At 33.1% G+C, this 27,327-nt stretch overlaps 1 protein-coding gene across 1 annotated transcript in view; it reads left to right on the top strand.

The window, feature by feature from the left end:
• LOC115884900 (transcription factor ETV7) overlaps nt 1–25,830 on the top strand; it is a 33,058-nt gene extending 7,228 nt beyond the window's left edge. Inside the window, exons 2-3 of the mRNA XM_030903623.1 lie at nt 22,191–22,384; nt 24,701–25,830. Coding sequence (XP_030759483.1) covers nt 22,267–22,384; nt 24,701–24,921 — 339 coding nt within the window. The 5' untranslated portion in view covers nt 22,191–22,266 and the 3' untranslated portion in view covers nt 24,922–25,830. The remainder of the gene's footprint in view (nt 1–22,190; nt 22,385–24,700) is intronic.
• The last annotated feature ends 1,497 nt before the right edge of the window (nt 25,831–27,327 follow it).

The raw sequence follows: 27,327 nt of genomic DNA, 5'->3' as shown, positions 1-27,327 counted from the left end.
GGTGCAATATTTGGTGTTTCTGGGCCAATCGGTTTGAGTTTCGTTGTTTCATTATATGTAATATAGAAAATAGAAGATAACTTAACGCATTTTTTTTATCATATTATGTTGTATGCTTACGTGTTAACTTTAACGGAAGTAATACTGGCAGAGTACTTGAATTTTATCATTATCAGACTTTCTTGAAAAGTGCCGCGCTCAGGTAAACAGTAAATAGTGACTTCCTCAAAGTTTACCTTCAAGGATAAAATGTAATTTAGTATACTAAAAGATGAATCATTTAGTACTAAGCAGGTTGTTGTACAAACATTACAGAAAGAATAAATACCATATTATCAGAAAATATTATATTAGGTCATACAACTACTTGTATACCATCCGTTAATTCTATTAAATTTGACGAACATACATCATTAATATAGAGGGTGTCCCAGAAATAAGTGCAAGTATTTTAAGGGCTGGTAGATCTCGATAAAAGAAACATATGTTCTCTTTGTAGTTTTTCAAATAAATCCAAAATAACAGAGTTATTTTACTTTGAAAATTTCCAAAAAAAAATATTTTTTGTTAAAATTTTGAGAACCACAGGATCTTTTTTGGATTTTCTTTCTTGTAAATTTAATCTAATACCTATTTTGCCTATTAACAAGAAATTATGTTTTTTAACTAAAAACAAAAAAAAAATCCATAAAATTTCGAATTTTCGCGAAAATAAAAACTCATAGGCGTGTTTCATTTGAATTATACTACCAGTTAAAATACTTGCACTTATTTCTGGGACTCCCTGTATAATTGATTAAGAAAATTTATAATTTATACATTTTTTAGTATACCGTATACCATCCTGGACACCTCATCTGCGTGGTCTGTATTTTAATGGATGTATACACTACAATAGTAATAACTTTTTTGGAAAAAAAGTTTTATATTTTGAAGTGGATGCATTACCATTGTCTTCGTATTTTGTAACGAGATAAAATATCTGGACAACTGATATAGAGCTGTTTCGGAACGGCAGATCACCCAGTATATAGCTTCGATTTTCTGTTGCAATTATATAAATAAATTCTCTAAAGCGGAAGCATGCACTTTTTCGCAATTTGCATCGTCAGTAGTCGCAGCAACACCTGCTTTACATATAATATGTCCTTTACCGAGTAATTCAACTAGACGGTCATTTCTAGAAACGGCAATGTAATATAGAGATGTCGATATTTTAAAAAAGGTTCGATATTTTTAATTATTAATATTCAAAAAAATACATCGATTTTCCCTTGATTTGTGTAAGAACAATCTTTGGATTGTCACGTCTTTTAACAGGACACTGTCTCCTTAACGAACACCTCAGTAGATTGAAGCTAAGAAGCAACGGCGAATGCAGATTCTGTGGAGAAAATGGGGAAACACCAGAACACCTCATCACTGAGTGCGCCGAGACGATAACCATATTCTTGCCATAGACTGTGGTACGACTGATATTGGAGATGGAGAACTTACCTCTGTAAAATCGTCTCAGATACTGACTTTTGTCCAAGCCCTGAGACTGTCTGATGAGTTATAAGTTATAACTCAAGAAAGGGGGATACAATAGATCTATAAAGTTGCGGTGATTAACTTAAGGTTAGATGTAGGTATCGATATTTTGATATATCGTTTTACTCAAACATCTTTATGGCTTAACACAGCGACAAGGAATCGTCTCATAAAACCGTTTAAAATCACGTCTTCCTGTTTTTCCAGCCAGACGAATTTCGACGAAAACAACCTGGAAAACACGCATTCTGGACATTTTTCCTAAACGTCGCGTCGGCGTCGCCCGCTTTAAAAATAGATTAATTGGACTCGACGCGTCGCTTGACTTGAAAACGTCTACATTTCCCACAAACCCTAAATCAATTTGAAGTCTATTTACCTATTTTTAGCTAGATTGGTATCTGTGGATTTTCGACATTTCCCCCCATTTTCGTGGAAACCCTGCTTTGCATCAGCTATCAAATAAATCCTTTGTAATCTGTTTTTCCTTTAACTAGAAATAGATAAATGTCAAACTTTATACTTCTGGGAGGTTTCTTTTGGAGTTAAATTATTTGTTGTGTAAAACAAGCAGTTTTATGTGTGTTGGTTTTAGGTGTCTGTGTAATTCTCGTATTTTTGGTAACTAAAAAGATTTTGGTGGGATTTAGTTTATTTTTTCTCTTTGAAATAGAACAGGATCAATAAAATTGAAATACCGGATTATGTAAATGTTTCTTTTCTCCTTAAAATTCTTTTGGGACTGGAAGAAACATCTAGGAATGACATAAAATAGAGTTTTTTTTATTTATTAAGGTGTCTTCCTATGCCAAAAATACTGATGCGGTCTATTGTGTTTGTTCCCTTTCTATTTTTGCATCCACTTTCCTATCCCATGTACCCTGCACCACCTTGTGCAGCTCCTTGATAAAATGGGAGCATAGTTCCTCTGGTTCTAGAGTTTAGTAGGTTCTGGTAGCCTGGTTCTAGTAGCCTTCTCAAATAGAAAGTGGCACTTGCGTTCCAGAGCCTCGCACTGACATATTTTATGCTCTGCTGTTTCAGAAGTCTGCAGTAAATACATAGTTTGATACATGTTGAGCTTGTTCATATAGCACTTGACAACCATATGTCTTGTCAAGAGACTTGTAATCTACACTTTATTCCTGCTGAGCATTAGCATTTCCTTTGTGTTTTGGAATTAGATCCTTGGATCAAAGCCTTGCTACATCAGTGCCCCTGACTGTTTCTCTAGTGGATGGTCTGCTTTTCTCTAATCCAGAGTCTTTGTCTATGATTTAGAGTTTTACTGCACTAGGGGCGGTACATTTGGGTACTGTAGGACTAGTATTAGACCAAGATAGGATTCCGTTGATCCTTGCCTTGTTTAGTGGTTAAATGATATCGTAAAAAAGCAACTGTGGTGGTTCAAAAAAAGACTTTTCAAAAAGAGAATGCAAATACACAGTGACAGCTGTTGTATGTCATTTTAATTCGCTGGTAAATTGAATTCTTATTTTTTCGGATGTCGTCTGTCTCAATCTTCCCTGAATCATTAGAATGACTTCACCAGCATTGCAAGGGAAATAAAAGTAAGTTTGTTAAAATTGACACCTTCAATGTCATATTATCATGTCCAGAAAGTGTGAAAAGATATAATAATGGATATATTGAATGAAATATTATTTAATGGATTCAAAGGGAATTGAATAGATACAATTTTTATTGGGCCAATGTATAAAAATAAAGAAAAGCAGTACCCCGGGTACTTCTGCTAGAAACAAGGCGCTCGAAAATTCCTTATGCATCCGGTTTCATATCGAGAATCTCCATAGGAATGCTGATGCACTTCAGCCGAAACTGGTTTTCGGTACACCTACACGACGACCTCAACGTACGAGATTCACCCTTAACTAAGGTCGCCGTAGTATCAGTTGAATTTCAGTCTTCAGGTTTAATTTATATAAAACTAGCTCATCAAGCTAACCTCGTACTGCCTAACAATGAATTGAAGTGAGTAGTTTTTTTTTTGACAATCAAATTTTGGTACGGATGACTGATTGACCGAATGATCTTGAATGATTGAGATCAGACGATTTGGTAGTTGTTGTCACTTGTCACAATATTTTTGTTTCCATTTCGATTAAAGTATTTTTTTATTATATATATGAGTATCTTTATAGAGTTAAATATGCTATTGTCCCACTACACTTTTTCGTTGAATTCCTACAATACAAATAATAATGACTAAAGAATACAAGGACTAATAACACCCGAGACCAAATTGTTACCATACCATCAAACACTGCCGTGGCACATATTTTTCTTAACCTAGCTGCTTGAAGATATATTTATTTTTTTGATAAATGTTTTGACTACACTTATGGTGTATGAGGTGGTATCATACTAATTAATTAAGAAAAAAAAGACGTATTAAAATGTTAACAAAAAAACCTAAAAGTACAGCACATATCAAGTAGACATAATATCGGAAAAATTCAATAAGAAAATGGTAAAAAGGTGGAATGGACTGTTTATTTACCTATGAAACTTTACTCCTGGCTCTTTCTTATCGCTGCGGCTTTTACACTTGAAAGCTGAACAAGTATAATCACCATTGTAATAAAGTTTATACATAATTTACTACACAAATTATTAAAAATCGCGAAAATTGTCGCTGATGACCTCGCTGATGACCACCCGATGACTTATTCATTATAACCAAAAAAATGGCTTCTAACATCACAAATTCTGCTGCAGCCCGTATATGGGCGTTACATGTCCTTGTATTTTATTCATTGACAAATAAGTTGTGTGTGACGTGAGCGGTCAATTGCGGAAGATCGCGATGTTCCTAACCTAATTTGTGTAAAAATTATTTTTCTGTATTATTTTTTCCTTCAATTTTTAAGACATTTTAATAGTTGTTCTGCTATTCGGGGCAAAGACGAAACCAACAAATCAGAGATCACTAAAATCGGCCCAGCCCTTCTTGAGTTATAAATGGTGTAAACTAACCGGACTTGGAATTTATTTCTTATTTTCTTTCAAAAATATAAATAACTTCTACTTTTTTACGTACACCAGTACTCTGTCTCCAGTATTTTACTATACTAATCGAAGTAGCTCCCTGATAGTGTGAGGCTCTCTATTCTATAGTTCATTAACAATATTATACGGCTAGTAACAAAAATTCTACACCGTATACTCAGGATACGTTCTGTCCCGTGACGCTTAACAATAACAATTACCTCTCGGTGTCCTTAAAAACTATTCCGTAAAAAAACAATAGAATTGCAAAATTGATATCTTCCTTCCTTTGGGAAGATTTGCCGTTAATGTACGTTAGTCCCCACTGTGTTGGGTAAAGTTTAATATTTCTCATTAGAGTATTAATAAAATCAAACCACACTAATCACTCGAGAGCGATAAAATAGGATATCTACAATTTCTTAACCTATTATGAAACTAGCTGTGATGTTCACTATTTAATTTACCCACATGTTACAATATACAATAATTATTCATGGATCTTTATATTTTTTAATGTAAATGATCTATTTGCACTCGTTTAACTACTGAAGTTCTCCATAGTTAATCATTTGGCAGTGATAGTAAACACTCGAAAACAATTCCGACCGAGAAAAATCAAAGAGTTTCCTTGATTTATGTAAGAACAATCTTCGGATTGTCACGGGTCTTTTAACAGGACACTGTCTCCTCAACGAACACCTCAGTAGATTCTGCGGGGTAAATAAGGAAACACCAGAACACCTTATCACTGAGTGCGCCGAGACGACAATCGTTCGTGTCATAAACTTTGGTACGGCTGATGTCGAAGCTGGAGAGCTGGCCTCTGTGGAACCGTCTCTGATACTGGCTTTTGTCAAAGCCCTGACAGTGTATGATGAGTTATAACTTGTTATAACTCAAGAAAGGGGAACACACAATAGATCTGTAAGGCCACGGTAATTAACCCACCTCCTAAACATTCTACATTCTATATTCATTGCGGGAAAAATACTCAGGATTTTTTCAAGAAACTAACTTTTCCAAAGAACCCCACAGGTTTAGACATTACTACCGTTTTTAAACCTTTGAAACCTCCTTGCCATCCTTGGGAGGTATTCTATCGAAGGTTCTACAAAATTCAAGATAAACTTTGTAGGACTAGACATTAAGGAACCTTGATTTATAAAATATTGCCTGACCAGCAAAGAGGAGAAAGTAAATATACTTTCCTTTTAATTACTTCTTATTAGTCATTTCCTATATTATTTGAATATCATTTTGGCAAGCAATAATTTTCCAAGATGGACTAATACAGTTGATAAAAATATCATATTTCAGTTAATGATCTACTATTTACAGACTTTTAATTAACTTCAATAAAATATATCTAATTATATTCTTAAATAAAGGTTATCGTTATCATTAAATTAAAAGTAAATTTATGCAAATTGATGAAAGAATATTAAGAGAATACTTTGACGTAATTATATATTTAATAGCCTGTCATTTGGTTAAGTGCCCACTTAAAGAATTGCCAGTATGGCTAGTCGCCCACTACAATTCGATTTTTAACTAGAGACTTTTGAAACAGGTGCTATTAAACGCTTATTAGCTCTTATTAAATTGCTCTTCTAGTTTATATACTACTTATAATATCATTTTGAATTTGTTCATAAAACTCAGAATTGGAAAGTCATATGGGTACGTCATTTTTTGGGTTTCAAAATTCACTTTTGATATGGAATTTGAATTTCAAAATTCACTTGTAAATAAGCATCACAGTGGTTTATTAATATTTTATGGCCTTGGAGTCTTTGTTTTGTTTATATCTTTAAGTTTGAGTTTATGATTTGGGTCAACATGAATCATTAATTTAAATACTTTCCAGATAGAATTTGTACATGCTGATTTTACATTTATAGATTTTAAATAAAAATGCGGTAGAAATCATAAATATATAAATTTTATCCGTTACGTACAAGGACAGCAAAATAAAGACACTAATTCACCACAATACACCATAACACTGTTAGTTTTAACCTGGACTCGCGTTTCGTTAACCCTGTTAGCATCATTCAGATGATTAAAAACTCTTAAACATGGTTAGCGAAATGCGTGTCCAGTGCAAAAGTAAAAGTGTTTAGGTTAGGTTAGGTTAGTGTATTGTGGTCAATTAGTGTTTTTATTTTGCTGTTGTAACACCAAAGGTTGCAACCTCCAACTCTAACGTACAAGGAAACCATTGTGTCAATAGACCTCCTCTACGTTTAGTTATTTTTCTGAATACTTAATTTATTACTTAATATCTTCTTTAAATTAAAACAAAGTACGTTCATATCAAAGCAAATTTGCTCTTTAACAACGTTATAAACAGGATATCCTAAATATAATGGTTTATTATAATACAATGGACAAAAGGAGCAATTTTAGTGCACACCACTATTAATAATGCATAAGATTCCTTTTCCTTTTGCTTCTTAGAGCGCGCCGCGACCGGATTTTTATTTAAATTTAATTAATTTAGATACAAAGTCGGCCGGCTCTTCATTTTTTCCTTCATGCACTGGCAAATATTTTTCCGCGGCACCGTGAAATAATGAAAATCTATTCGGCTTGGCGAAAAAAGGAAACGGCTCGTCGGTAATTAGACGGTAATCATCATGTTCGGAGGAAGGAAACGAGTCCCGTCGAAGGAAATCGTTAATGGAAGAACGGAATTCCATACTTGAATTCAGATTAATTCAGAGAAATTATGGTTTGGTTTTCGTTTCGACGTGTGCTCGCGGCCGGCTTTGCTACCGTCTACATCTGTATTTATTTTTCTATATTTCTTATTTAGTTAAACGCTTTTTTAAAGCTCCGTCTACACATAAAGTTTTACCTGTCAGGCTTATCTGTTCAGTGAAAACATATCAAGTAAAATCCTTTGTGTAGATGTAGAAAAACACACGGTCCGTTTTACTTGAACTGTATTAATTACAGTTAGTAATTGGAACCTTTGGTGTTATAACAGTAAAATAAAACACTAATTTACAGAAATTGCGGTATAAAGTACAGTTAATTATATTGCACTTTTTTTCCAGCGATAAAAATAGTTAGTGAGAGATGTTGTGCAGTTAAGAAAAAAATAGTCTGGCTAATCTGTGGGAATGGGTAATATGTCTAGCAGGTCAAAAATTGGGATAAAAATTAATAAACCATTGCCCTTACTTTCGCAGTTCTAAAAATTTGTCAGATGATAGTTTATATTATAATTACAGCTGTAAATATAGTCTGGCTCATGTGGAACATCTCGAAAGCCTTGCCAGACTCGTACAACGCTCGTCAGGCGCGCTAAATTCGGCATATTCAATTATACAGGTGATTGTTGTCATCTCTACATGTTTTAATTTTTCATAATTTATGGTAAGAAACGTATTGGTTTAGGGCGAAATTATTTACTATGGCCAAAAACACTTTTCTCAAAGTTTTGACCCCACTGTATGTGACTTAGTGGCTTCAATTATATTCTATACTTGAGTTTACGATCATTCACAATGTCTAAAAAATAGCAACAGCTTGCGATAACTACTTGTTTCTATAGAGAAAGCCTAATAATTAGCTTATAAAACAATCAACTTTTTTTTTCTAACCACAATTTCTCTTCACGGATGATAATCAAAGGCCAAAATGACATAGGTATAATTAGTGGAAAAAGCTAAAAGCTTGTTAACTTTTTCTACTAACTGAAAATTACTACTACTAATTTTGACGTTCTGAATCTGTTTTGAATGCTTACTTAGATATTAGAGGAAGAAACTTACAAAATAAAGCTATCGAGATGAACCAAAACACAAACTATCGAGAAAAAATACACCTTGACGATAAAGTAGTTTTTAAATTCCTTACTATGCTAAAATATTCCACAGGGTGTTTCACACTTTGTGGAATTAAAAAGAGCCTAAACAGTAAAATAAATAAGAAAATAACCAAGATCGTCCCACTAGAACAAAATATATTGAGCTTTAAAGTACATGAAAATTTGAAGGTGACAATTTTTCATGCCGACCAGTGTAGGTATATTATACAGAATATGTCCCAAAACGGCACACAGAATCTGTTGAAAAATACATACAGCTGTTAAATTGTGAATCAATTTAATTGATGTCTTTGATGAGGATAGCCATTCACCTTGCATGTGATTTAGTTATTGGCGCACTGTTCAAATTGAGCGTCAACGACATTACGTAGAATAACTTTATTTATTTTCATATCATTTTATATTTACACATTATTAATAAATTTCAACTTAAGTTTAAATTAACGAAGCCTAAAAAACTTCAACTCGACTTTATAAACTGACGTAAAACTTTTAATCATAGGGGCCATTATCTTTAACCGTTTTGGTGTTACAAAGGTCAATTAAAGTATTTTTTAGAAAGCCGCATGGCATGCCAGTTATGTTAATGCCATTTGTTCTCGCGCGTCATACGGGCACGGTATACGAATTCTTAATTGTCCGATTAATTATATAGGTCAATTAAACGCGTGATTATGTTAGATACGCTTAAGTCATCTCTTAAGACAGTTTTAGAGTTAGAAAAATAGTTTTAACTTATTTTATTATTAGTCTTGTTATTCTAATGCTAGAAATGTTGATTTTTTGGATTTAAGTCTGTTTTTATTATAGCTTAGTCCGTTTTTACTGTACTTCTGCAAAACAGATATGACTATGAGTCTTCTTCTTTTTGAGGGACCTTAATTTCATTAGTGAGCAGTAATGCAGTTATCGAATCAACAAATCTGGGGGCACAGAAGTGCACCCACCAAGTCGTGCACAACCGTATAATGCTTTTTCGAAGTGTCTCACTGCACTGACCTCAAAGATATTTAAACTTTGACAGACCTTTTAATTTCATTATGGATAAAACAAGAATCTTAATTTTTAGTATCCATAACTGGCTATATTGCCAATATATCTAATAATTAATTAATTATTAATATCTATTAATTCCCTTATGGTTTATGAATTATCGCTAGTTAAAATTCTTAAATTTCGACATTGACTCACTCACCAGTGGATGAGATTCTGGGAATGGTCTCGGATCTAACACCACCAATCCAACTCTTGACGCGCACCTACAACGTCCTGTTTCCGAATAGGGACGAATGGGATAAGTCGAGAAACGGCTTATTAAATGCGGAAATGTGTTGGTACACGGACGGATCCAAAAACGATGATCTTGTGCAGGAATTCACTGCAGCAGTCCAAAGACTGAGATCAACCACAGTCTTGGAAAACACACCACAATTTTCCAAGCTGAGCTATATGCTATTGAAACCTGTGTGCAACTACTGGTAGAACAGCAATACACCGGGAAAACAATAAGCATATTTTCGGATGGTCAAGCCGCGTTGAAAGCACTTGAGGCAACGAAAAGCACGTCTATGACGATTCTTCATTGTAAGAAACTACTCAATATATTAGGAGATAGGAACAAAGTGTCCTAATATGGATACCGGGACATGTCGGCCTAGAGGGAAATGAACGTGCTGAATCCCTCGCCAAAACTGGTGCAGGCTCGCCATTCGTGGGCCCAGAACCGACACTTAGCCTACCAAAAAAATCTTACAAGAGACAGGCTCTGTGAATGAGTTGGGGGTGCGACGTTTCGGGACTGGTATATGACAGTCCCGGAATGGAACATGTCAAGACAATCTTAGCAGGGCCATCCAAACGTAGAACAGATGAACTCCTAAAGGCTGGTAGGAACGGAGCTCGTACGCTTACTGTAGTATACACGGGCCACTGCCGGCTGAGATTACATCTACAGAGGATGGGATTGGTGGAAGACGCCGCATACCGACTCTGTATGGAAGATGACGAAACAACGAAGCATGTTATGTGTACCTGCCCCGCTGGGGGCAGGACCAGGTTTGAGGTGTTTGGCAAACCCACGCTAAACCTATCAGACCTAGAAGACATATCATCCCCGGACATAACGGACTATGTTAAAAGGCTGGGTCTTGAGAGTGAACTTTAATGCTCTTTTTTTATTAAAGAGCTTGTAGAAACTGAGCCACAATAGGCCCTCGCGGCCGCAGTGGAGGGTCCCACCTGGGACCCACTCTTAGTCAAATACAAATACACTCACCAGTCATCAAAATTTTAAGGTATGAGTAGATTTTTAGGAATTGTGAGTGATGGGATCGTTCGAGGACTACTAAAGCTACAATTTACAATTATTTTCAAAACGTACCTAGTGTCCTAAATAAATAAAAAATATCAAAGTTGTATTTTTTTCATGGAATACCCTGTATATCATTACATTTTCAGTTTCTACGATTAAAATAAAGGTAAATTTGATTAGGGTTTACAGCACTTTAATCTCATCGTTTTTGAAATATTTACGATTTTGTAAAAGTGCGGTAACAATTTTAATGCTTCATTTCTCTAAGCGTATTTAAGTTTTTGAAACCAAATATTGTACTGAAGTTTTTCTATTTACTAAATTTTGTGTTGCAATAATAAAAATTATACTACCTTATAACAGAGTGTCTAAAAATTTATATCACATAATTTCTAGTTATAAACGGTAATAACTTGTTTAATTTAAACGGAACATCCTGTATATTTTACGTGAATAAGATGCATAATTTAATTGTCTATCAAATTGTATTATACCATTTTTACCTATCTCATCAAGTTTTTGTAGAAAATGCATATTTTTATAATTTAGACCTCATTTATAAATATAACCATGGAATATTGACATTTTAGATATTTTTTTAAAGCAACAAATGCACAAAATGTACAGGTGTTAAAAATGATAATATTGTTAGCTTATTTGTTTACAAAAAGAAAACTATTTAAATCTTTGTGAAAGAGTAGGTATATCAATAATTAAATATGGCACCATTATTTTCGCTCAAATATTCATTAATTACATACTTAATTGTGTTAGTTAAATTTAACATTTTTAAAGTTTACATCTCATTTTCATAAAATATACCGAGTGTTCCATTTAAATTAAATAAGTTATTGCCGTTTAAAGCTAGTAATCATTTAAAATAATCTTTTAGACACTCTGTATCTTGCTTCTTACAGTGCGATACTCTATATAGAGCGTCGGCTACCTTTCGCATCTACTTGTGATGTGTGTCATCAGTATTTCACAAGTACACTCTGTATAAGGTAGTATAATTTTTATTATTGCAATACAAAATTTAGTAAGTAGAAAACTTCTGTATAATATATATTTGGCTTTAAAAACTTAAATAAACTTAAATACGCCTAGAGAAATGAAGCATTAAAATTGTTAAGTACTGTATTTTCACAAAAACGTAAATATTTCAAAAACTGTAAGATTAAAGTGCGGCAAACCTTAATCAAATTTACCTTTATTTTAATCGTAGAAACTAAAAATGTAATAATATACAGGGCATTCCATTTAAAAAAATTAACTTTGATATTTAATTTTTTTTGGGACACCCTGTACCTTTTGAAAATAATTTGAAATTGTGACTTTAGTAGTTCTCCAACTATATCTCGTGTGGCTACAATACTCCGTCTCGAATGCGGTGAATAACCCTGTATAAAGAATGTAAATGAAAAATCTCAATTTCAAAAAGTAATATTAAAATTAAACCTGTCACACGAGCTCAAGTCTGGCCTGTACGCAGGACTCCAAATAACAAAGCGGTCTTATTTCTGGGCAATTTTACAACTTCCTGCATTTAGGCGGTCCGATGACGGCTGGTGAAAGAAAGTTCGTCATTTTTCCATTTAGCCGTCGGTCGGAAGCGTTTGTTTATTGTAATATTTACTTAGCGGGCGATACTTACATTATAATTTACATAAACAGATAGGAGAGACGTTTATAAAAAGGTTTGAGTGGTCCGGATTTTATGTATCCTGTTCAGAAGAAACAACAATTTTAATTGTTGAAGCTCGTCAAAACACTCAAGGCCGTATTTATTCTCTTTTTGATGTTTATTTTTTTGTGTATGGTATTCTTCCTTTATAATAACCTATTAGCGAAATTATACTATGTACTCTAAATAGCCTCAAGATTCATCTTAATTTTAATTTTTTAATTTTGTTATATAATTTTATTATTATGTGAACTAAAAATATGAGGATTATACAGGGTGAGTCTTAAATAAGTGCAAATATTTCCAGGATCTCGATAAGAGAAACATATTTTCTCTTTACCGTTTTTGAAATAAATCCAAAATAACCGAGTCATTTTACTTTGAAAATTTCCCAAAAAATGATTTTTTGGCAAAATTTTGAGAACTACTACATCTTTTCTTGATTTTCTTTCTAGGAAACTTAATCTACTACCTATGTTACCATATTATCAAATTTTCCAAAAAAAATTCCGGAAAAAAATCCTCACAATCGTGTTTCTGGGATCGAAATATACTACCTCTAAAATATTACCTCTAAAAATATTTGCACTTATTTAAGACTCACCCTGTATTCTTCGGTCTTGGAATTAGTCTTCGCCTTGGTCTTGCTACAAGATTCTTGTAACAGCTGCACTTTTTAATAGATTTTTGTTATCTATTACTCGAGTCACTGTCTATATAGAAAATCTTTAGTAAAAATAGTATTTTAACTAAAGTGCAACCTCAATAATCTGAACATAAAATAATCGGAATACCTCAGTAGTTATCACACAGCATTTTAGTTTTGAAGCTAAAAGGACTTTGCATTTCCATTGTCTTTATTTATTTTACTTACACAACGTTTCGGTCAGAATGATCACTAACCAATTATAACGTAGCATACTGATGCTTCCAAAACAAAAGGAAGAACAGGGATAGGAGTATTTGGGTCGAAAACTAAAAACCCCGTACCAATAGGCACCTACAGCATCCTTGAGACAGAAATCTACGCTATTGAAAGATGCGTGCTACTTATCTTAGATAGATCAATGGGAACAATGGGAAACAAGAAATAACAATCTTATCTGATAGTCAAGCAGCATTAAAAGTGATCAACTCTTCTTCTTCTTCTTCGGGTTCCATCTCCTAATGGAGGTTGGAAATCATCATGGCAATTCTAACTTTGTTAACAGCTGCTCTGAATAACTGGTTTGAAGTCATTCCAAACCATTCTCTCAAATTCTTGAGCCATGATGTTCTTCTTTATCTTTCCTTCTGTTAAGTTCTGCAGCAGGGCATATTTAGGTCCTCTCATTATGTGTCCAAAGTACTCAAGCTTTCTCTTTTTAAGGGTGTTAATCACCTCTTTGTCCTTCTGAATTCTGCGTCGCTGTTCTACATTTGTAACCTTGTCAGTCCATGCAATCCTCAGCATACGCCGATAACACCATCTTTCGAATGCCTCAAGCTTCTCCATTTCGGCCTTTTTAAGTGTCCAAGCCTCTGAACCATAGAGTAGAGTTGCAAATATGTAACCCCTTAGCATTCTTAATCTAAGCTTTAAGTTGATGTCTCCACTGCAGAGACATTTTTTGAGTTTTAAAAAGGCTGCTCTGGCTATTTCTATTCGAGCTTTTATTTCTGCTGATTGATCCAAGTTTTCGGTCAACCAACTGCCTAGATATTTATATTTTTGTACTCTCTCCATAGGTGTATCATCTATTAGAACATTGGCTTGGACATCTTCTCTCTTAGTGATGATCATAAATTTAGTTTTCTTAGGGTTCATTTTCAGGCCATAGACTCTACACGTGTTGTTTAGTCTTTGTAGAAGTGTTTGCAGACCCTCCACGTTGTCTGCTACAAGGATGGTATCGTCCGCGAACCGCATATTATTTAAGACCTGCCGATTAATAGTGATCAACTCAGTAGCCATCAATTCGAAGTTGGTTAAAGAATGTCTAAAGAAACAGAACAAATTAGGTAAAGATAATAAAGTCCTCCTACTCCAGGTACCAGCCCACCAAGGGGCCAAGGGATATAAGGCAATAAAAAAGAAAATGATCGATTGAAAAATGAACGAACACTCCAGTAACTGGACCAGAACCATTCTGATTCTCATGCAAGTGGAAACCAACTTAAAGTAGAACTCAAGAAGTTGGAAGTCTCCGTCCGTAACATGAAATGAGAATCCTCCAACGGTCTAAGACAATCGAAGAAATTTCTCAGAACTTGCGACCGAGAAAAATAAAAGATTTTTCTTGATTTAAGTAAGGACGATTTTCGGATACTCTTCAACTTCAACAACAAGTCTCTTCAACGAACATCTCAGTAGGTTGAAGCTAAGATGACGATTGCAGATTCTGTGGGGAAAATGGGGAAACATCAGAACTCTTCATCACTGAGTGCACCCAGACGATAACCATTGGTGCTATAAACTTTGGTATGACTGATATTGGAGGCACTAGACTCTGTAAAACCGTTTCAGATACTGGCTTTTAGTGATGTATAATGTGTTATAACTCAAGAAAGAGGGACACAATAGATTTTTAAGGTTGTGGTCTTAGGTTGGGTATAATCAAGGTAAAATTCAGGTAAAAAATTAATAGAATAAGTAAAGAAGTAAAATAAAAAATAAATCAATCCAAACGTCTGGGCGCCACACGACCGCCAAATTACGACTTCCTCCCTCGTTATCGACCGTTTTGCCGAAATTTTGTCGGCCTCTCAAAAACATATTTTTGACACGTTTCTCTCCCTGAAGAGTCGTAACGGGCTGCTCTGGTAGTACCAGAAAACGGAAACGACAAAATCGTCGGTTAGGAACACCCCTTCCTGTGCCATAGAATGCGATCAACCCCAGCGGGATGTATAGGACCTATTTACGAATTTTTTTTCGCTACGGGATATCCTGTTTTCTGGAGAAATGCCTTTTGTTGAGTGATTTCGGGATTTTGTCAAGTTACCGCTTATTTAATTGACTATTAATAAGAATAGCGTTCAATAAGAACTATACGTTTATAACGGGAGTATAATAAAGTACTCTATATTTTTAACAAGAAATCATCTTTTTAAGTTTCTCGTATTTATTTTGAAACATCTTTTATTAGTTTCAGTATCAGTTCGCGTCTTATTCAGTACCACCCTGCTTTCAAACCATTATTACAAATTATTATTAAACTTATACCCTGCTGGCAAGCGAAATCTTGGGTCGGCATTTACATGTATAGGAGTGAATCGCTATGGCAATCTAGTAAGTCGGAGAGAGCAAAACTACGAAGTATTTATTACATAATCACTTAATTTGACGCTAGATTCCATGCGCTTATAAAAATAATTGCATTCAGTCTTTATTCAGTAGGTACATCTTATTTTACTAAGCGTGTTGACCGTACTCTTCGTACACATGAAAATCGGCACTCAAGACCAGAAATGCCGACCCTTAGTATTAAATTATAAGTACAAGGCATCGCAGAGTTTTTTAACGGAGTAATTTGATTCACTTTCACAAAATTTGTATTAAAATATCAATATTTTTGAAAAACACGTGGACTGCTCACAAATAGACGTTGCGTCACTACGTTTTTCTTAAGCTTTTAGGCTGTCTTTACAACGTTTTCGATCGTTACCACTAGTTGGTAAGTTCATGTGTCAAGGCTTTGAATTTTTACTCCTAGCGCGGGTGAAGAAGTTTCACTTCAAAAATACCAATTTTGTTTTGACTGATCTGTACATCTAAAAATATTCTTTCTAAAATGCATATAATTTTTACAGTTAAACACCAATAAAACAAAGTATATCCGGTCGTAAACGCGATAAAGAAATAAAAATTTAAAAACATTTTTATTTCTTTTACTGCCACTAAAAGTGACCTGAAAAAATAAATCAGATTCGATCGTGAGGCGCCACACAAGCAGATTCCGACTTCCTCCAGTTGATTCCATAAATAAAGATTAAAAACCAGTATAATATTATTATGTATACAGAGTGCTACAAATTCGAGGTACGAGCATTGGTATCTCGGTAACCGTAATAGATACGAATATGGTTAAATTAGGGCAAAGTTACGCTTTGGGATGTTCTCCAAGATGCAGATGCCATTAAAAAGTTTTAAAAATTTCAAGTTTTTTGGAAAAAGCGTTTTTTTTGAAAATCAATTTTATTTTTTCCTGTCGTTACTTTTAAGAAACTAATTGCACATTCTCATAGCCACTTTATTAGGGCTATCTGCTAGTATTTTCAGATTTTCAAATTAGCTGATAATTTGTGAGATACAGAGGCCAACTAATTTTTTTTTAATACGGACCTGCATTTTTTTATTTCCGGTTTTGAAAGAACTCGGTCTCCTGAGTACAATGGTATGCCACATTTTATACTTTTTTTTGTTTTGGGTAGGTATCTTAACAACAAAGCTACTTAATTATTATTTAAAATAATTTCAAGTCCGATTCCGGTTTTTTAAATTATTTCATACGATTATATTCATCCCACAATATTGATTAGCGCTAATTAACATTGAATAAGGAAAATGGAGCCAATTGGAAGATTGAAATAAATTATATCCAGGTGAGCAATTTAAAGATATTATTTTTAACTTTGCTTATTGTGAATTTGAAATCTCAATGTGCGATCTAATAATATGCGTAATATTAATCGTAGTTATTATAAATAAACCAACTTCTACAAACTAGTTTCTAATGCTCTACATGTTCGAAAGGGTTACCACCCTCCCTATTTCACAAATTTATTTTTCGTTCAATTTTATTTATAGCTCTTTGAACTTTCTTCTTATACTTCCGAATGCATTTTATACTCTTTATTGTAAATGTTGAGATATATTGATTTCACTTTTGATTTCACAAATGACGTGAAGTAATGTATTCATTTGTATATTATTTTTTATAATTTTATTGCATTTGATTTTCCATATTCAATGTTTTACCCATGTCATTGTTAAGTTTGAAAGCTTATCAATGTTGTAACGATGAATAATGTATAGATTAAATATTTAAAAAAAAGAGCCGGACTTGAAATTAGTTTAAGTAAACTGTGTTCAAATAGTTCAAATGTCCGAAACAAAAAAAAAAATATTAAGTGTGGCATATCATTGTACTCAGGAGATCGAGTTCTTTCAAAACCTGAAATAAAAAATGCAGGTCCGTATTTAAAAAAATTAAGTTCTCCTCTGTATCTCACAAATTATCATCTAATTTGAGAATCTAAAAACATTGTCAGATGGTCCTCATAAAAGGGCTATGAGAATGTGTAATTAGTTTTTTGATTTCCTAAAAAGCAACGACAGGAAAAATAACATTGATTTTCAAAAAAATCCATTTTTACCAAAAAACTCAGCAATCCTTGAAATTTTTAAAACTTTTTTGATGGCATCTTGGTGAACATCCCAAAGCGCAACTATGCCCCAATTTAACCATGTTCGTATCTATTACAGTTATACCGAGATCCCAATGCTCGAATTTGAAGCACCCTGTATACTAGGTTATTTTTAGAATTTAATTTTCTGTTTTCTGTTATTGATATTCCAATAAGCCGGATTAAAGACATTTTTTGAAAAAAAAAATAACCTAATCATGTCGATGTTTTAGTAAGACTAGACCGCATCCTGCAGCGGCATGAATAGCGCGCGTTGTTTATCAACAACAGCGTCGGTATTAATACCTCCCATTGATATCGGTTTCCGTTCCTGTATTATTCTTATCGTATATTAATTCGTTTCCGGCATTACCGCCGCTTCGGAAGGTGAGGCGGTGTGGGCGTCATGTTTACGTCATTTGTCTGTCAGATAAAGGACACAGGCATCGGTTTTGTATGAATTCGATTAGATTAGCATTAGCACTCAAAAATGGGTAAAATCTTTAGTCTAAGGTAAAATCAATCAAAATGAGCGCATATTTTTAACCGAAACACAAAAAGTCGAAATTAAAGAAGTATTGTATAAATTTAGATAATATCAAATCGATTAATTCTAGTTTTCCAGGGACTTTTGTTTCAGACCTTCCTTATAGGCTTGGTGCATTTCAGTTGATTTCAACAAATTCCCACCGCAGCGCTTCAACGGCAAAAATCAGAAATTATCAGTATACAGGGTGCTACAAATTCGAGGTACGAGCATTGGTATCTCGGTAACCGTAATAGATACGAACATGGTTAAATTGAGGCAAAGTTGCGCCTTGGGATGTTCGCCAAGATGCCATCAAAAAAGTTTTAAAAATTTCAAGAATTGCGGAGTTTTTTGGAAAAAATGAATTTTTTGGAAAATCAATTTTATTTTTCCCTGTCGTTACTATTTAGAAAGTCAAAAAACTAATTGCACATTCTCTTGGTCACTTTATTAGGACTATCTGATAGTATTCTTAGATTTTCAAATTAGCTGATAATTTGTGAGATAACGGGGCCAACTTAATTTTTTTAAATACAGACCTGCATTTTTTATTTCAGGTTTTGAAAGAACTCGGTACAAGATATATTACACTATATACTTTTTTTGTTTTGGGTACTTTAACAACAACAAAACTATTTAATTATTATTTAAAGTCCGACTCCGTTTTTTTAAATTATTTAATCTGATTATATTCATCGCAACAATATTGATCAGCGCTAATTAACATTGAATAAGGAAAATCGAGCCAATTGGAAGATTCAAATAAATAATATCCAGGTCAGCAATTTAAAGATATTATTTTTAACTTTTTTATTGTGAATTTGAAATCTCAGTGTGTGATCTAATAATATACATTAGCAAAAAACTAAAATACTTAAATATTGTGACAAGACCTCGATTTCAATATTATTTTAATGCGATCGAAATGACGGCTGCGTGAACTATATATTGATAATATCTGATTTCTGCGGTCGGAATTTGTTAAAATCAACTGAAATACACCAAGCCTATACAAATAAAATCAGACAATATCATATCAATTAATTCTAGTTTTCTACCTTTTCGTCGACTGGAAAGTCAGTTACCGGTAACGGCTAGACCGTTAACTTTTAATCCATAAGGATATTTCGAGATTTTTTATTAATCGACCATACCAACAGGTATGGTAGGCTATTAAGATCGGCAAAAAAAGTTTTTTTTTTAATTTCACTCTAAATGAGTTATTTGGGTTATAAATGACCTAAATTTATAGGAGTTGTTGCTTAAATACAAAATATTTTCATGGTGTCTGTCTGTCCGTCTGTCTGTAACACAATAACTCAAAAACCGCTAAACCGATTTTAACCAAATTTGGCACAAAAATACTGTGGCACCCGAGAATCTGGTCATTAGTTTTTGGTGGGGGTGGGGGGTTGTGAAGGAGGTATGGGAGGGGGTTAAAATTTTAAAAAAATTGTGACTCCAAAATTACGCAGTAGCTAGCGAAACGTGGTTTTCAATTTAAGATTAGGAATAATATTTGCAACAAAATTTGTAATAACATCAAAATCAGTCAAAGTCGCAGTTTTTGAGATAAAAAAAATTGGAAAAATTCCTTTACTTTGAAACTAAAAGAACTGCCTACCAACTTTTTATTAACATATTTTAGTATGGGCGGCTATACGTGCCTCCCGGCGCCATTTTTTTTCCCTTTCCGTTACAAGTTTTAAGCTACCTAAAATTCAAAATTTAAAGTTTGTGACACATCTAGAAGTACCTTAGAATTTTGATGATCTCTCAGTGAGGCAATGTCAAAATTTAAGAAATTTGACAACCGATAATTGATAAACTATGACGTATAATTACTAGATATTTTGGTAACCTAGCCAGCTATGTATCCACATTTTTAGTAAAAATTAATATTCTTGCTTTATCCACAACGAAGTTACAGGGTGGTCATAAGTGCCGCTAATACCTTCGAGAAAAGGATAGTATGATTGTGCCAGACTTGGCTGGGGCACTGTTGTGTCCCCAGATTATTTTTGCATAAGTAGCCATAGGATTTTTTTTGCACTCTGTACTTTAGTACTACTTACTACTTTTCGTACATTGGACATAATCTAGAATTTCTTCTAACCCAGTAAATGACAAACTTTTTTAACCTTGCTCGGCTCTTTTGGCCCTTGTAACATCCCGACATATGTCGGTCCTGTTATAGACCAACCTCTATCTAACCCAGAAGTGAATCGAAATAGGTTTAGTGTGTGCTAAAAACGGTTTAGACGGAACCGTTATCGTCAGACGGCGTTCTTTGGGGGTGTATCCTTTCATAGTGTTTCCGACCGAGACGCACATGTTTTCTGTCTAAATAGATATCCGACTGACGGTTAGGATGCGAAAAAAGCGCTCCATTGATTAGGAGCGAAACGAAGGAAATACTCTGTATGGGGCGTTTTTTTCACTCGAGTGGTTAGAGATTAATGTCTATTATTACAGGCTGTTTTCATTTTCATCGTTTATTTCCTTTATAAGGTTTATAAAATTGTTCTTTATTTTATTAGTTCAATAATAATAATACTTATCCACAATCATACTAGTGAGATAAAGTAATTTTTTTTCAAACGTCATAGAAGTATTAATTTTTGCAACGTGATTGACAATATAAAAAAACCATTATATAAAAACTACAAAATAAAAAAAACCACGCCTAGGCATAAAAGTAAACCACTTTTACGCCTAAGCATAAAAGTACGAAAATATATGATTAAACTGATATTAAGTGTCAAATTCAACGAGCCTCCGTAATCATAGTTTTTCTATATACCGGGTGCGTCTCAAAAGTGGCTCACCTCTATAACTTTTTTATTATTTCAGATAAAACAACGAAACTTGGTATGTTAGTATATGACATAAATTAGGATTGATTGACATATTCAATTGTTTTTGGCCACTTCCGTTTTCACCGGAAATGACTACAACTTCTGATTTTTAAATAGCACCCTCGGTATTTTTTTACTTTATTCGATAGATAATGACACTCTGAATAGAATGACATATCATATGTCAACTTTTGACATTTTTGCATATGGTTTATTTCAAATTGTAACATGCGGTGCATAACGACAATTTCACTCGAAATATGTGTGTGGTATCAAATTATTCGTAAAAAATGGTTTTTTCAAATATGCTAATGAGCAACCCTCGTTCCATTTGAAAAAAATGAGATATGATTAAAAATACGATTTGGACATCTTTTAACCGGCTAGGACAAGACACTAAAAACATTAGACGATCAAATCTTTTTTCCAAGGCTCCTTGATTAAAAATTCGTGTTTTTCACACAGCCCTGGCACTCTAGATTGAAATTTAAAATACAACTTCACTTTGGGCGAATATGTCAAAAGTTGACATATGATATGTCTTTCGATTCAGAGTATCATTTTCTATCGAATAAGGTAAAAAAATACCGAAAGTGCCATTTAAGAATCAAAAGTTGTAGTCATTTCCGGTGAAACAGTAAGTGACCGAAAACAATTCAATACCCCAATCAATCATAATTTACATATGTCATAAACTAACATACCAAATTTAATTTTTTTATCTGAAAAAATAAAAAAGTTATAGGGGTGAGCCACTTTTGAGACGCACCCGGTATAATTACTTACAAGATATTACCGTTGGTATTACTTTAAATATTTTTACATAATTTGAACCGTTTGAGATTGTTAAATACTATTCTATTCGGAGTAAAAATTACTTTTTGAGCTTTCGCCAGTAATGTCAAACGCACAGACTCGCCACAAAAAGTGTCATTTTTACTCTTAATAAAACAATATACCTACTATTATTTTAATTTTTACCTACAGGTATGCCTAAGAGTCACTTCATTTAATTAATTATTATCTTTTGTTTTCAGATTGCGCAAATAGAGCGACATACGTTCTAAACTACCGATCCATCTCAAGATAGGCTATTATAACAGGAAGATAAAGATGGCGTTACAGGCAGCTGAAGGACCAATCAGATATGGCTTACCGTCCGAATGGGAAAGATTCAACAATTACAACGTCAATCATTCAGATAGTGAAGAGGAAGATACACTGCCTAAAGGTAGGTTGAGTATCGAATATATCTTGTAAATACATAAAGTGTTAAACAGCCTTTAAACTATGCGGATAACTCTTCGAAACAGGTCAAGGTCGCATTTTGCCTTACCGAACCTAACCTAACCAACTTTGTCACATTTTCTCGATTATTTCCAGTTTTGGGAAGTTTATTACTCCATTCCTGAGTTTTCTTCGATTTATTTCCAGTTGTCTTGACCCACTTCGGTTTGCCTCGACCTACTTTCGATTCTTAAAAGCGCCTGAAAACTACGCGTTTCGTGTTGCTTCGTTCAGTTTTGTTTTGTTTTGAGCTATTTCCAAAACGTGGCGGTATCTGTACCCGAGTCAAAGGATTTTTTTTATAAATCTCAGTGAAATAAGTAAACCTAGACGTTTCTAAAATAGCTGTTGATACGATGATATTTCATTAATTACATCTCTTTTCTCGTTTTATGTGGATATATATTCCACAAAATTAATATTTGAACACGCGTTTATAATATGTAGAGTAGATATTTAAGAACAAAACTTTTCACGCAATCTGCAGGAATATAATTACACAATATGTTTATTATTAATTTTATTATAATGATGGATTATAACCTATAAAAGGCGGTCCGCCAGAACAGTTAGTCACTGCGTATTGCTCAGCGGGTTTACGATTTTAAGTTTTGAAATTATATTTTCTTTGTAATTTTGTAATTGGCAACGGCCCAGCTACGTCGAAACACCGGTTCCCATTAGAACACCGAAGTTAAGCGACGTAAGGCGATACTAGTGGATGGACGGGTGACCGGTTCGAAACTCTGTATCGTGCTGTTGTCCAAAAAAGGCAAAGTGTAAAATCTATTGACACACACTGCTCATTCACGCCGGTTCGAGGCCGGATGAGATCGGATATCTCGTGAGTAAGAGTCGATTTAGACACTTGCCAAGTCGGTAGGCTATTGACCATGATATGACCGAGGACCGCGGTTCGGATTCCGCGTAAACAAAATAGGCCCCGTCCAGATTAGCACTGGCAGCAAAAAGGAGGAGAGTTAACTGATTTTTTTTTAATTTTGTAATTAATAATGTTAGACAATGATTAAAACTAAATATTCTTGTGTAACCTTAGAGGAATAGCTAATTTAATCTACCATCGGTAACTGTTTTCTAAATTGACTGTTTTTGATTTTTCATATCAATTTAATATAGTGGTATTACATTTCAGTCCATTACAAATTAATGATATTTATTCATAATCCATGTTTGCTTATTTTTCTGAAGCCACACAACGTTTGACCTTGATTTGTTGACTATTTCACAAAACAGTACGATAAATATAAGCCCGTGTTATAAAAATTAGTTCCAACGTTTCCTGAAATTGATCGAGACGCGCCGTGATTGTTTGTTTGTTTTTTATTATTAACCCATATTAACAATATTATTACAACAATTTGATTAACAAAACAAACAACCAATCACGGCGCGTGTCCATCAATTTCAGGAAACCTGCAGTGGGATTCTGTAAGCTCCGTAGCAAGAAATTTCCTTGTCTAGCCTACGCTATTTGTATACGATTGATGAGTCACTAGACAGGAAATATGTTTACAGAATCGGGTCCCTGGGAACTAATTTTTATATCACGGGCTTTATTTGAGTTTATTTTACTTCTGAAAGTATTTCCAGAAATGTTTTGCGAAATGTTCACGAAATATTACCAGAAATATTTCGCAAAACATACAGAGACAGTGTAGAGGCTGTTTTACAGATAAGGTCCGCATCATATGGACCTTTTTTATTTTATAATATATAAACTTTTTTTCACTTGATATTGACTTCGGCGATAGTTTTTGCTTTATATTCAGATTAAAACTGACATCAGAAAAACTTCTTAGCTTTCGGGTATCTGTCATACTTGACATTTAAAATAATATATGGCTGTAAAATAGGTTTTCTGGCTGAATTTCGAAAATCTATATTTGAAAAATTTGTGTTTTTTTTTAAATTCTCATATAAACATACCAATTTCTAGACATCTATATGAAAACAAATGTACTTTTTAACAATAACAACCGACCCTCGTGATAGAAATAAAAATAACTGATGGAATCCCATTTGCCAGTCAAATATTTATCTATTATATTTAGTTAAATGTTTTAAACATGACATCACTTTCTTACGAAAAGTTAAATTTTGTTGTTAAAAACTGGCTAGCTTGATGCAAACTATGAATTATTCGTCCATATATCGCGTCAACATAAACGTTAATTCAACATCAATTTTAAATATTCTCTGGAAAAATCTATTTACCTATTTTCTGATTTTTCTTTTCCAGATCCTCGTCAGTGGTCCAGAGAACACGTCATGCAATGGCTGAGATACACCACCCAAGTCCACGGTCTTCCCGATGTCCATCCTTCCAGGTTTCTCATGAACGGGAAAGCTCTGTGCCTCATGTCCCCCGGAATGTTCCTGTCCAGGGTACCGCTAGGGGGAAAACTCCTCTACAAAGATTTCCAGCTACGACTGTGCGCTGCTATGTATTCCAGAAGTTAGACATCCCCGATTTTGTTAAAAAGCTATTTATTTTAGGAATATTTGTATCGTTTAAGTGCGTAATGAGTTTAAGGGTTACGTGAAGTTCCTTGGATATAATGTCTTACCTTAAATATTGACCTCAATTTGTTTTTGGTAACCATATGTTTGAATCATATAAGTAAAACTCTCCATAAGGCTAGTGAGTAATAATACATAAAACAATTTATCTTTTCAAAATAAAAATTTCGTTTACCTGAGATTTCCTGTTTTATGTTCCGATGCACCACACGCGGTCTAACAATTGATATCCTTTTTTATCCTTGTTCACAGCATTCTGCATGTTGTTGTGGTTGCACTCTCTTTGTAGGTGCTTAAAATCTTTACTAGCCTATAGAAGTAGTACTTATATGGCTTGAATATTACCATTTTCATACCTATATTTAGGCCAGTTTAATTTAAATATAATAATTGCAAGATGCTGTTCCGTTTTCAATCATTTGGTTTGATTATTATGAATATGATGCTGTAATTTTATAGATTGTTCACTCTTAGTTACTTACACTTGTCTCTTGATAGGCCAGAAATGTTTAAAAATATTTTTTTTGTTGATTATTTTTATAAGAACTAATTTTAGATTCTACCTCAGTATTTGTACAGGTTGATTTATATTTGAACACATAATATAATATACCTTCTCTAAGTTTTTAAATTTCTATAACCTTGTCTTGAATTTCTTTTTGTATAAATAAATATTACTAGGAATAATAGAGAATCTTTTAGACTGATTTTTTATTAAGAATAATTTTTGTAAGATATATAAATTTGTATATTTTTGCTAGTCATGTATATATTTTTCTTTTGAGAAAGTTATTTAATTTTGTAATATTGGTTGATAGAAACTTTTGTTAGATGTAAAAATTGTGGAAATTAAAAGAAATGATTATGATGGAAAAAAATGTGTTTTCTTCTATTAGTTTTTTCTATATTGTTCCTCCTATTAGTTTTTTAGTTTTGTTTGATGCTAGCTTATTCTTGAACTAAAATTGCTTAAAATAAAAGTTGATATTAATTTTCCTTATTAATTAAATCTACGATAAAAAATCTGCTCTATTTATTTAATAATTCCCAATTAAGTTCTCCAATGAAAAGAATATACAAAAAAGCAGGGTTGGCATGATTTAAATCGTGATTTAAATCAAGTGATTTTTTTAATTTTAATCATGTGATTTAAATCAAAAAAGAATATTTTATTGAAACTTTTTAATACATCAAAAAATAACTGTAAAAGTTATAAAAATGTGTCCTAGAAAACTATAAAAAATATTTCTATAACAGATATAACAGATAATAAATCGAAAAATAATTGTAAACGTTATAAAACTATATAAAAAACTATTCATCAATTTAATTGTTGGACCGATTTTTGAACTAATTTCTTGTTAATTCATTAGACCGCTAAATGCAGGGATTTTAAAAATTATGTATAAGTTACAAAAATTCGCTATTCGAATACATATCATTCGCAAAGTCTAATGCAGAACTAGGTTCTACTTATAGAGGGACTATATTTTCATTCCCGAGAATCTACAATCGTTGTCAGAAAATATGTTGTTATATATATTTTTTTTAAACGGTTGTATGTTTCCAAATTCCTACCGACATTTTGATCTGCAGTAAGTACTTTACACTTTGATATTAGATAATACATACTAATTTCATTCTCGACTTAAGACTATTTCCGAACAATAGTGTATTGTTTTATTAGGAGTAAAAATTATACTTTCTTCGACGATGCTGTACCTTTGAAGGACTATCGTAAAGCTATTCCGGCGTTACAGTGAGGCATAAAAAGTACATTTTTACTCCAAATAGAACATACTATTTTTTTTAAACGTTACAAATATTTTTTTAATGAATTTCAAACATTGCAAATAATGTAAACAGTAATCGAGTAACAATTTGTACACTCGTTGAATTTGACACTTAATATCAGTTTAATAATATATTTTTGTACTTTTGTGCTTAGGCGTAACAGTGTTTTACTTTTATGTCTAGGTGTTAAAATGACAAAAGTTAATACTTTTGAGACGTTTGAAATCAAATCCTTTTCATCTGATGCGAACGACTTTTTTTGCGGAATATATTGGTGACCGATGGAAAAATCACACGCCCCGTAGAATTGTTAGAATTGTTGTCGGTATCGAGGTAGAGATTTAGCCATTTAGGATAGGACTTTAATTGGAAATAAGTCCTAGTCATTTGGTTTGGTTTGGTTTAAATATTGTTTTGAATTAAAATCAAAAAAATCTGATTTAAATAAAAAAATCATATTTTTTTTATTTTTTTTTTTAAAATCATGATTATTTCCAACTCTGCAAAAAAGAGATTAAAAAAATATAAAAAATAAAAGTTTAAAAATAACTA

This window comes from Sitophilus oryzae, unplaced genomic scaffold (genome assembly GCF_002938485.1).
Source record: "Sitophilus oryzae breed Bouriz unplaced genomic scaffold, Soryzae_2.0 scaffold_111_pilon_pilon, whole genome shotgun sequence".
Taxonomy (NCBI): domain Eukaryota; kingdom Metazoa; phylum Arthropoda; class Insecta; order Coleoptera; family Curculionidae; genus Sitophilus; species Sitophilus oryzae.
The sequence above is the reverse complement of the archived record's forward strand: the minus strand, read 5'-3'. Positions and strand labels throughout refer to the sequence as shown.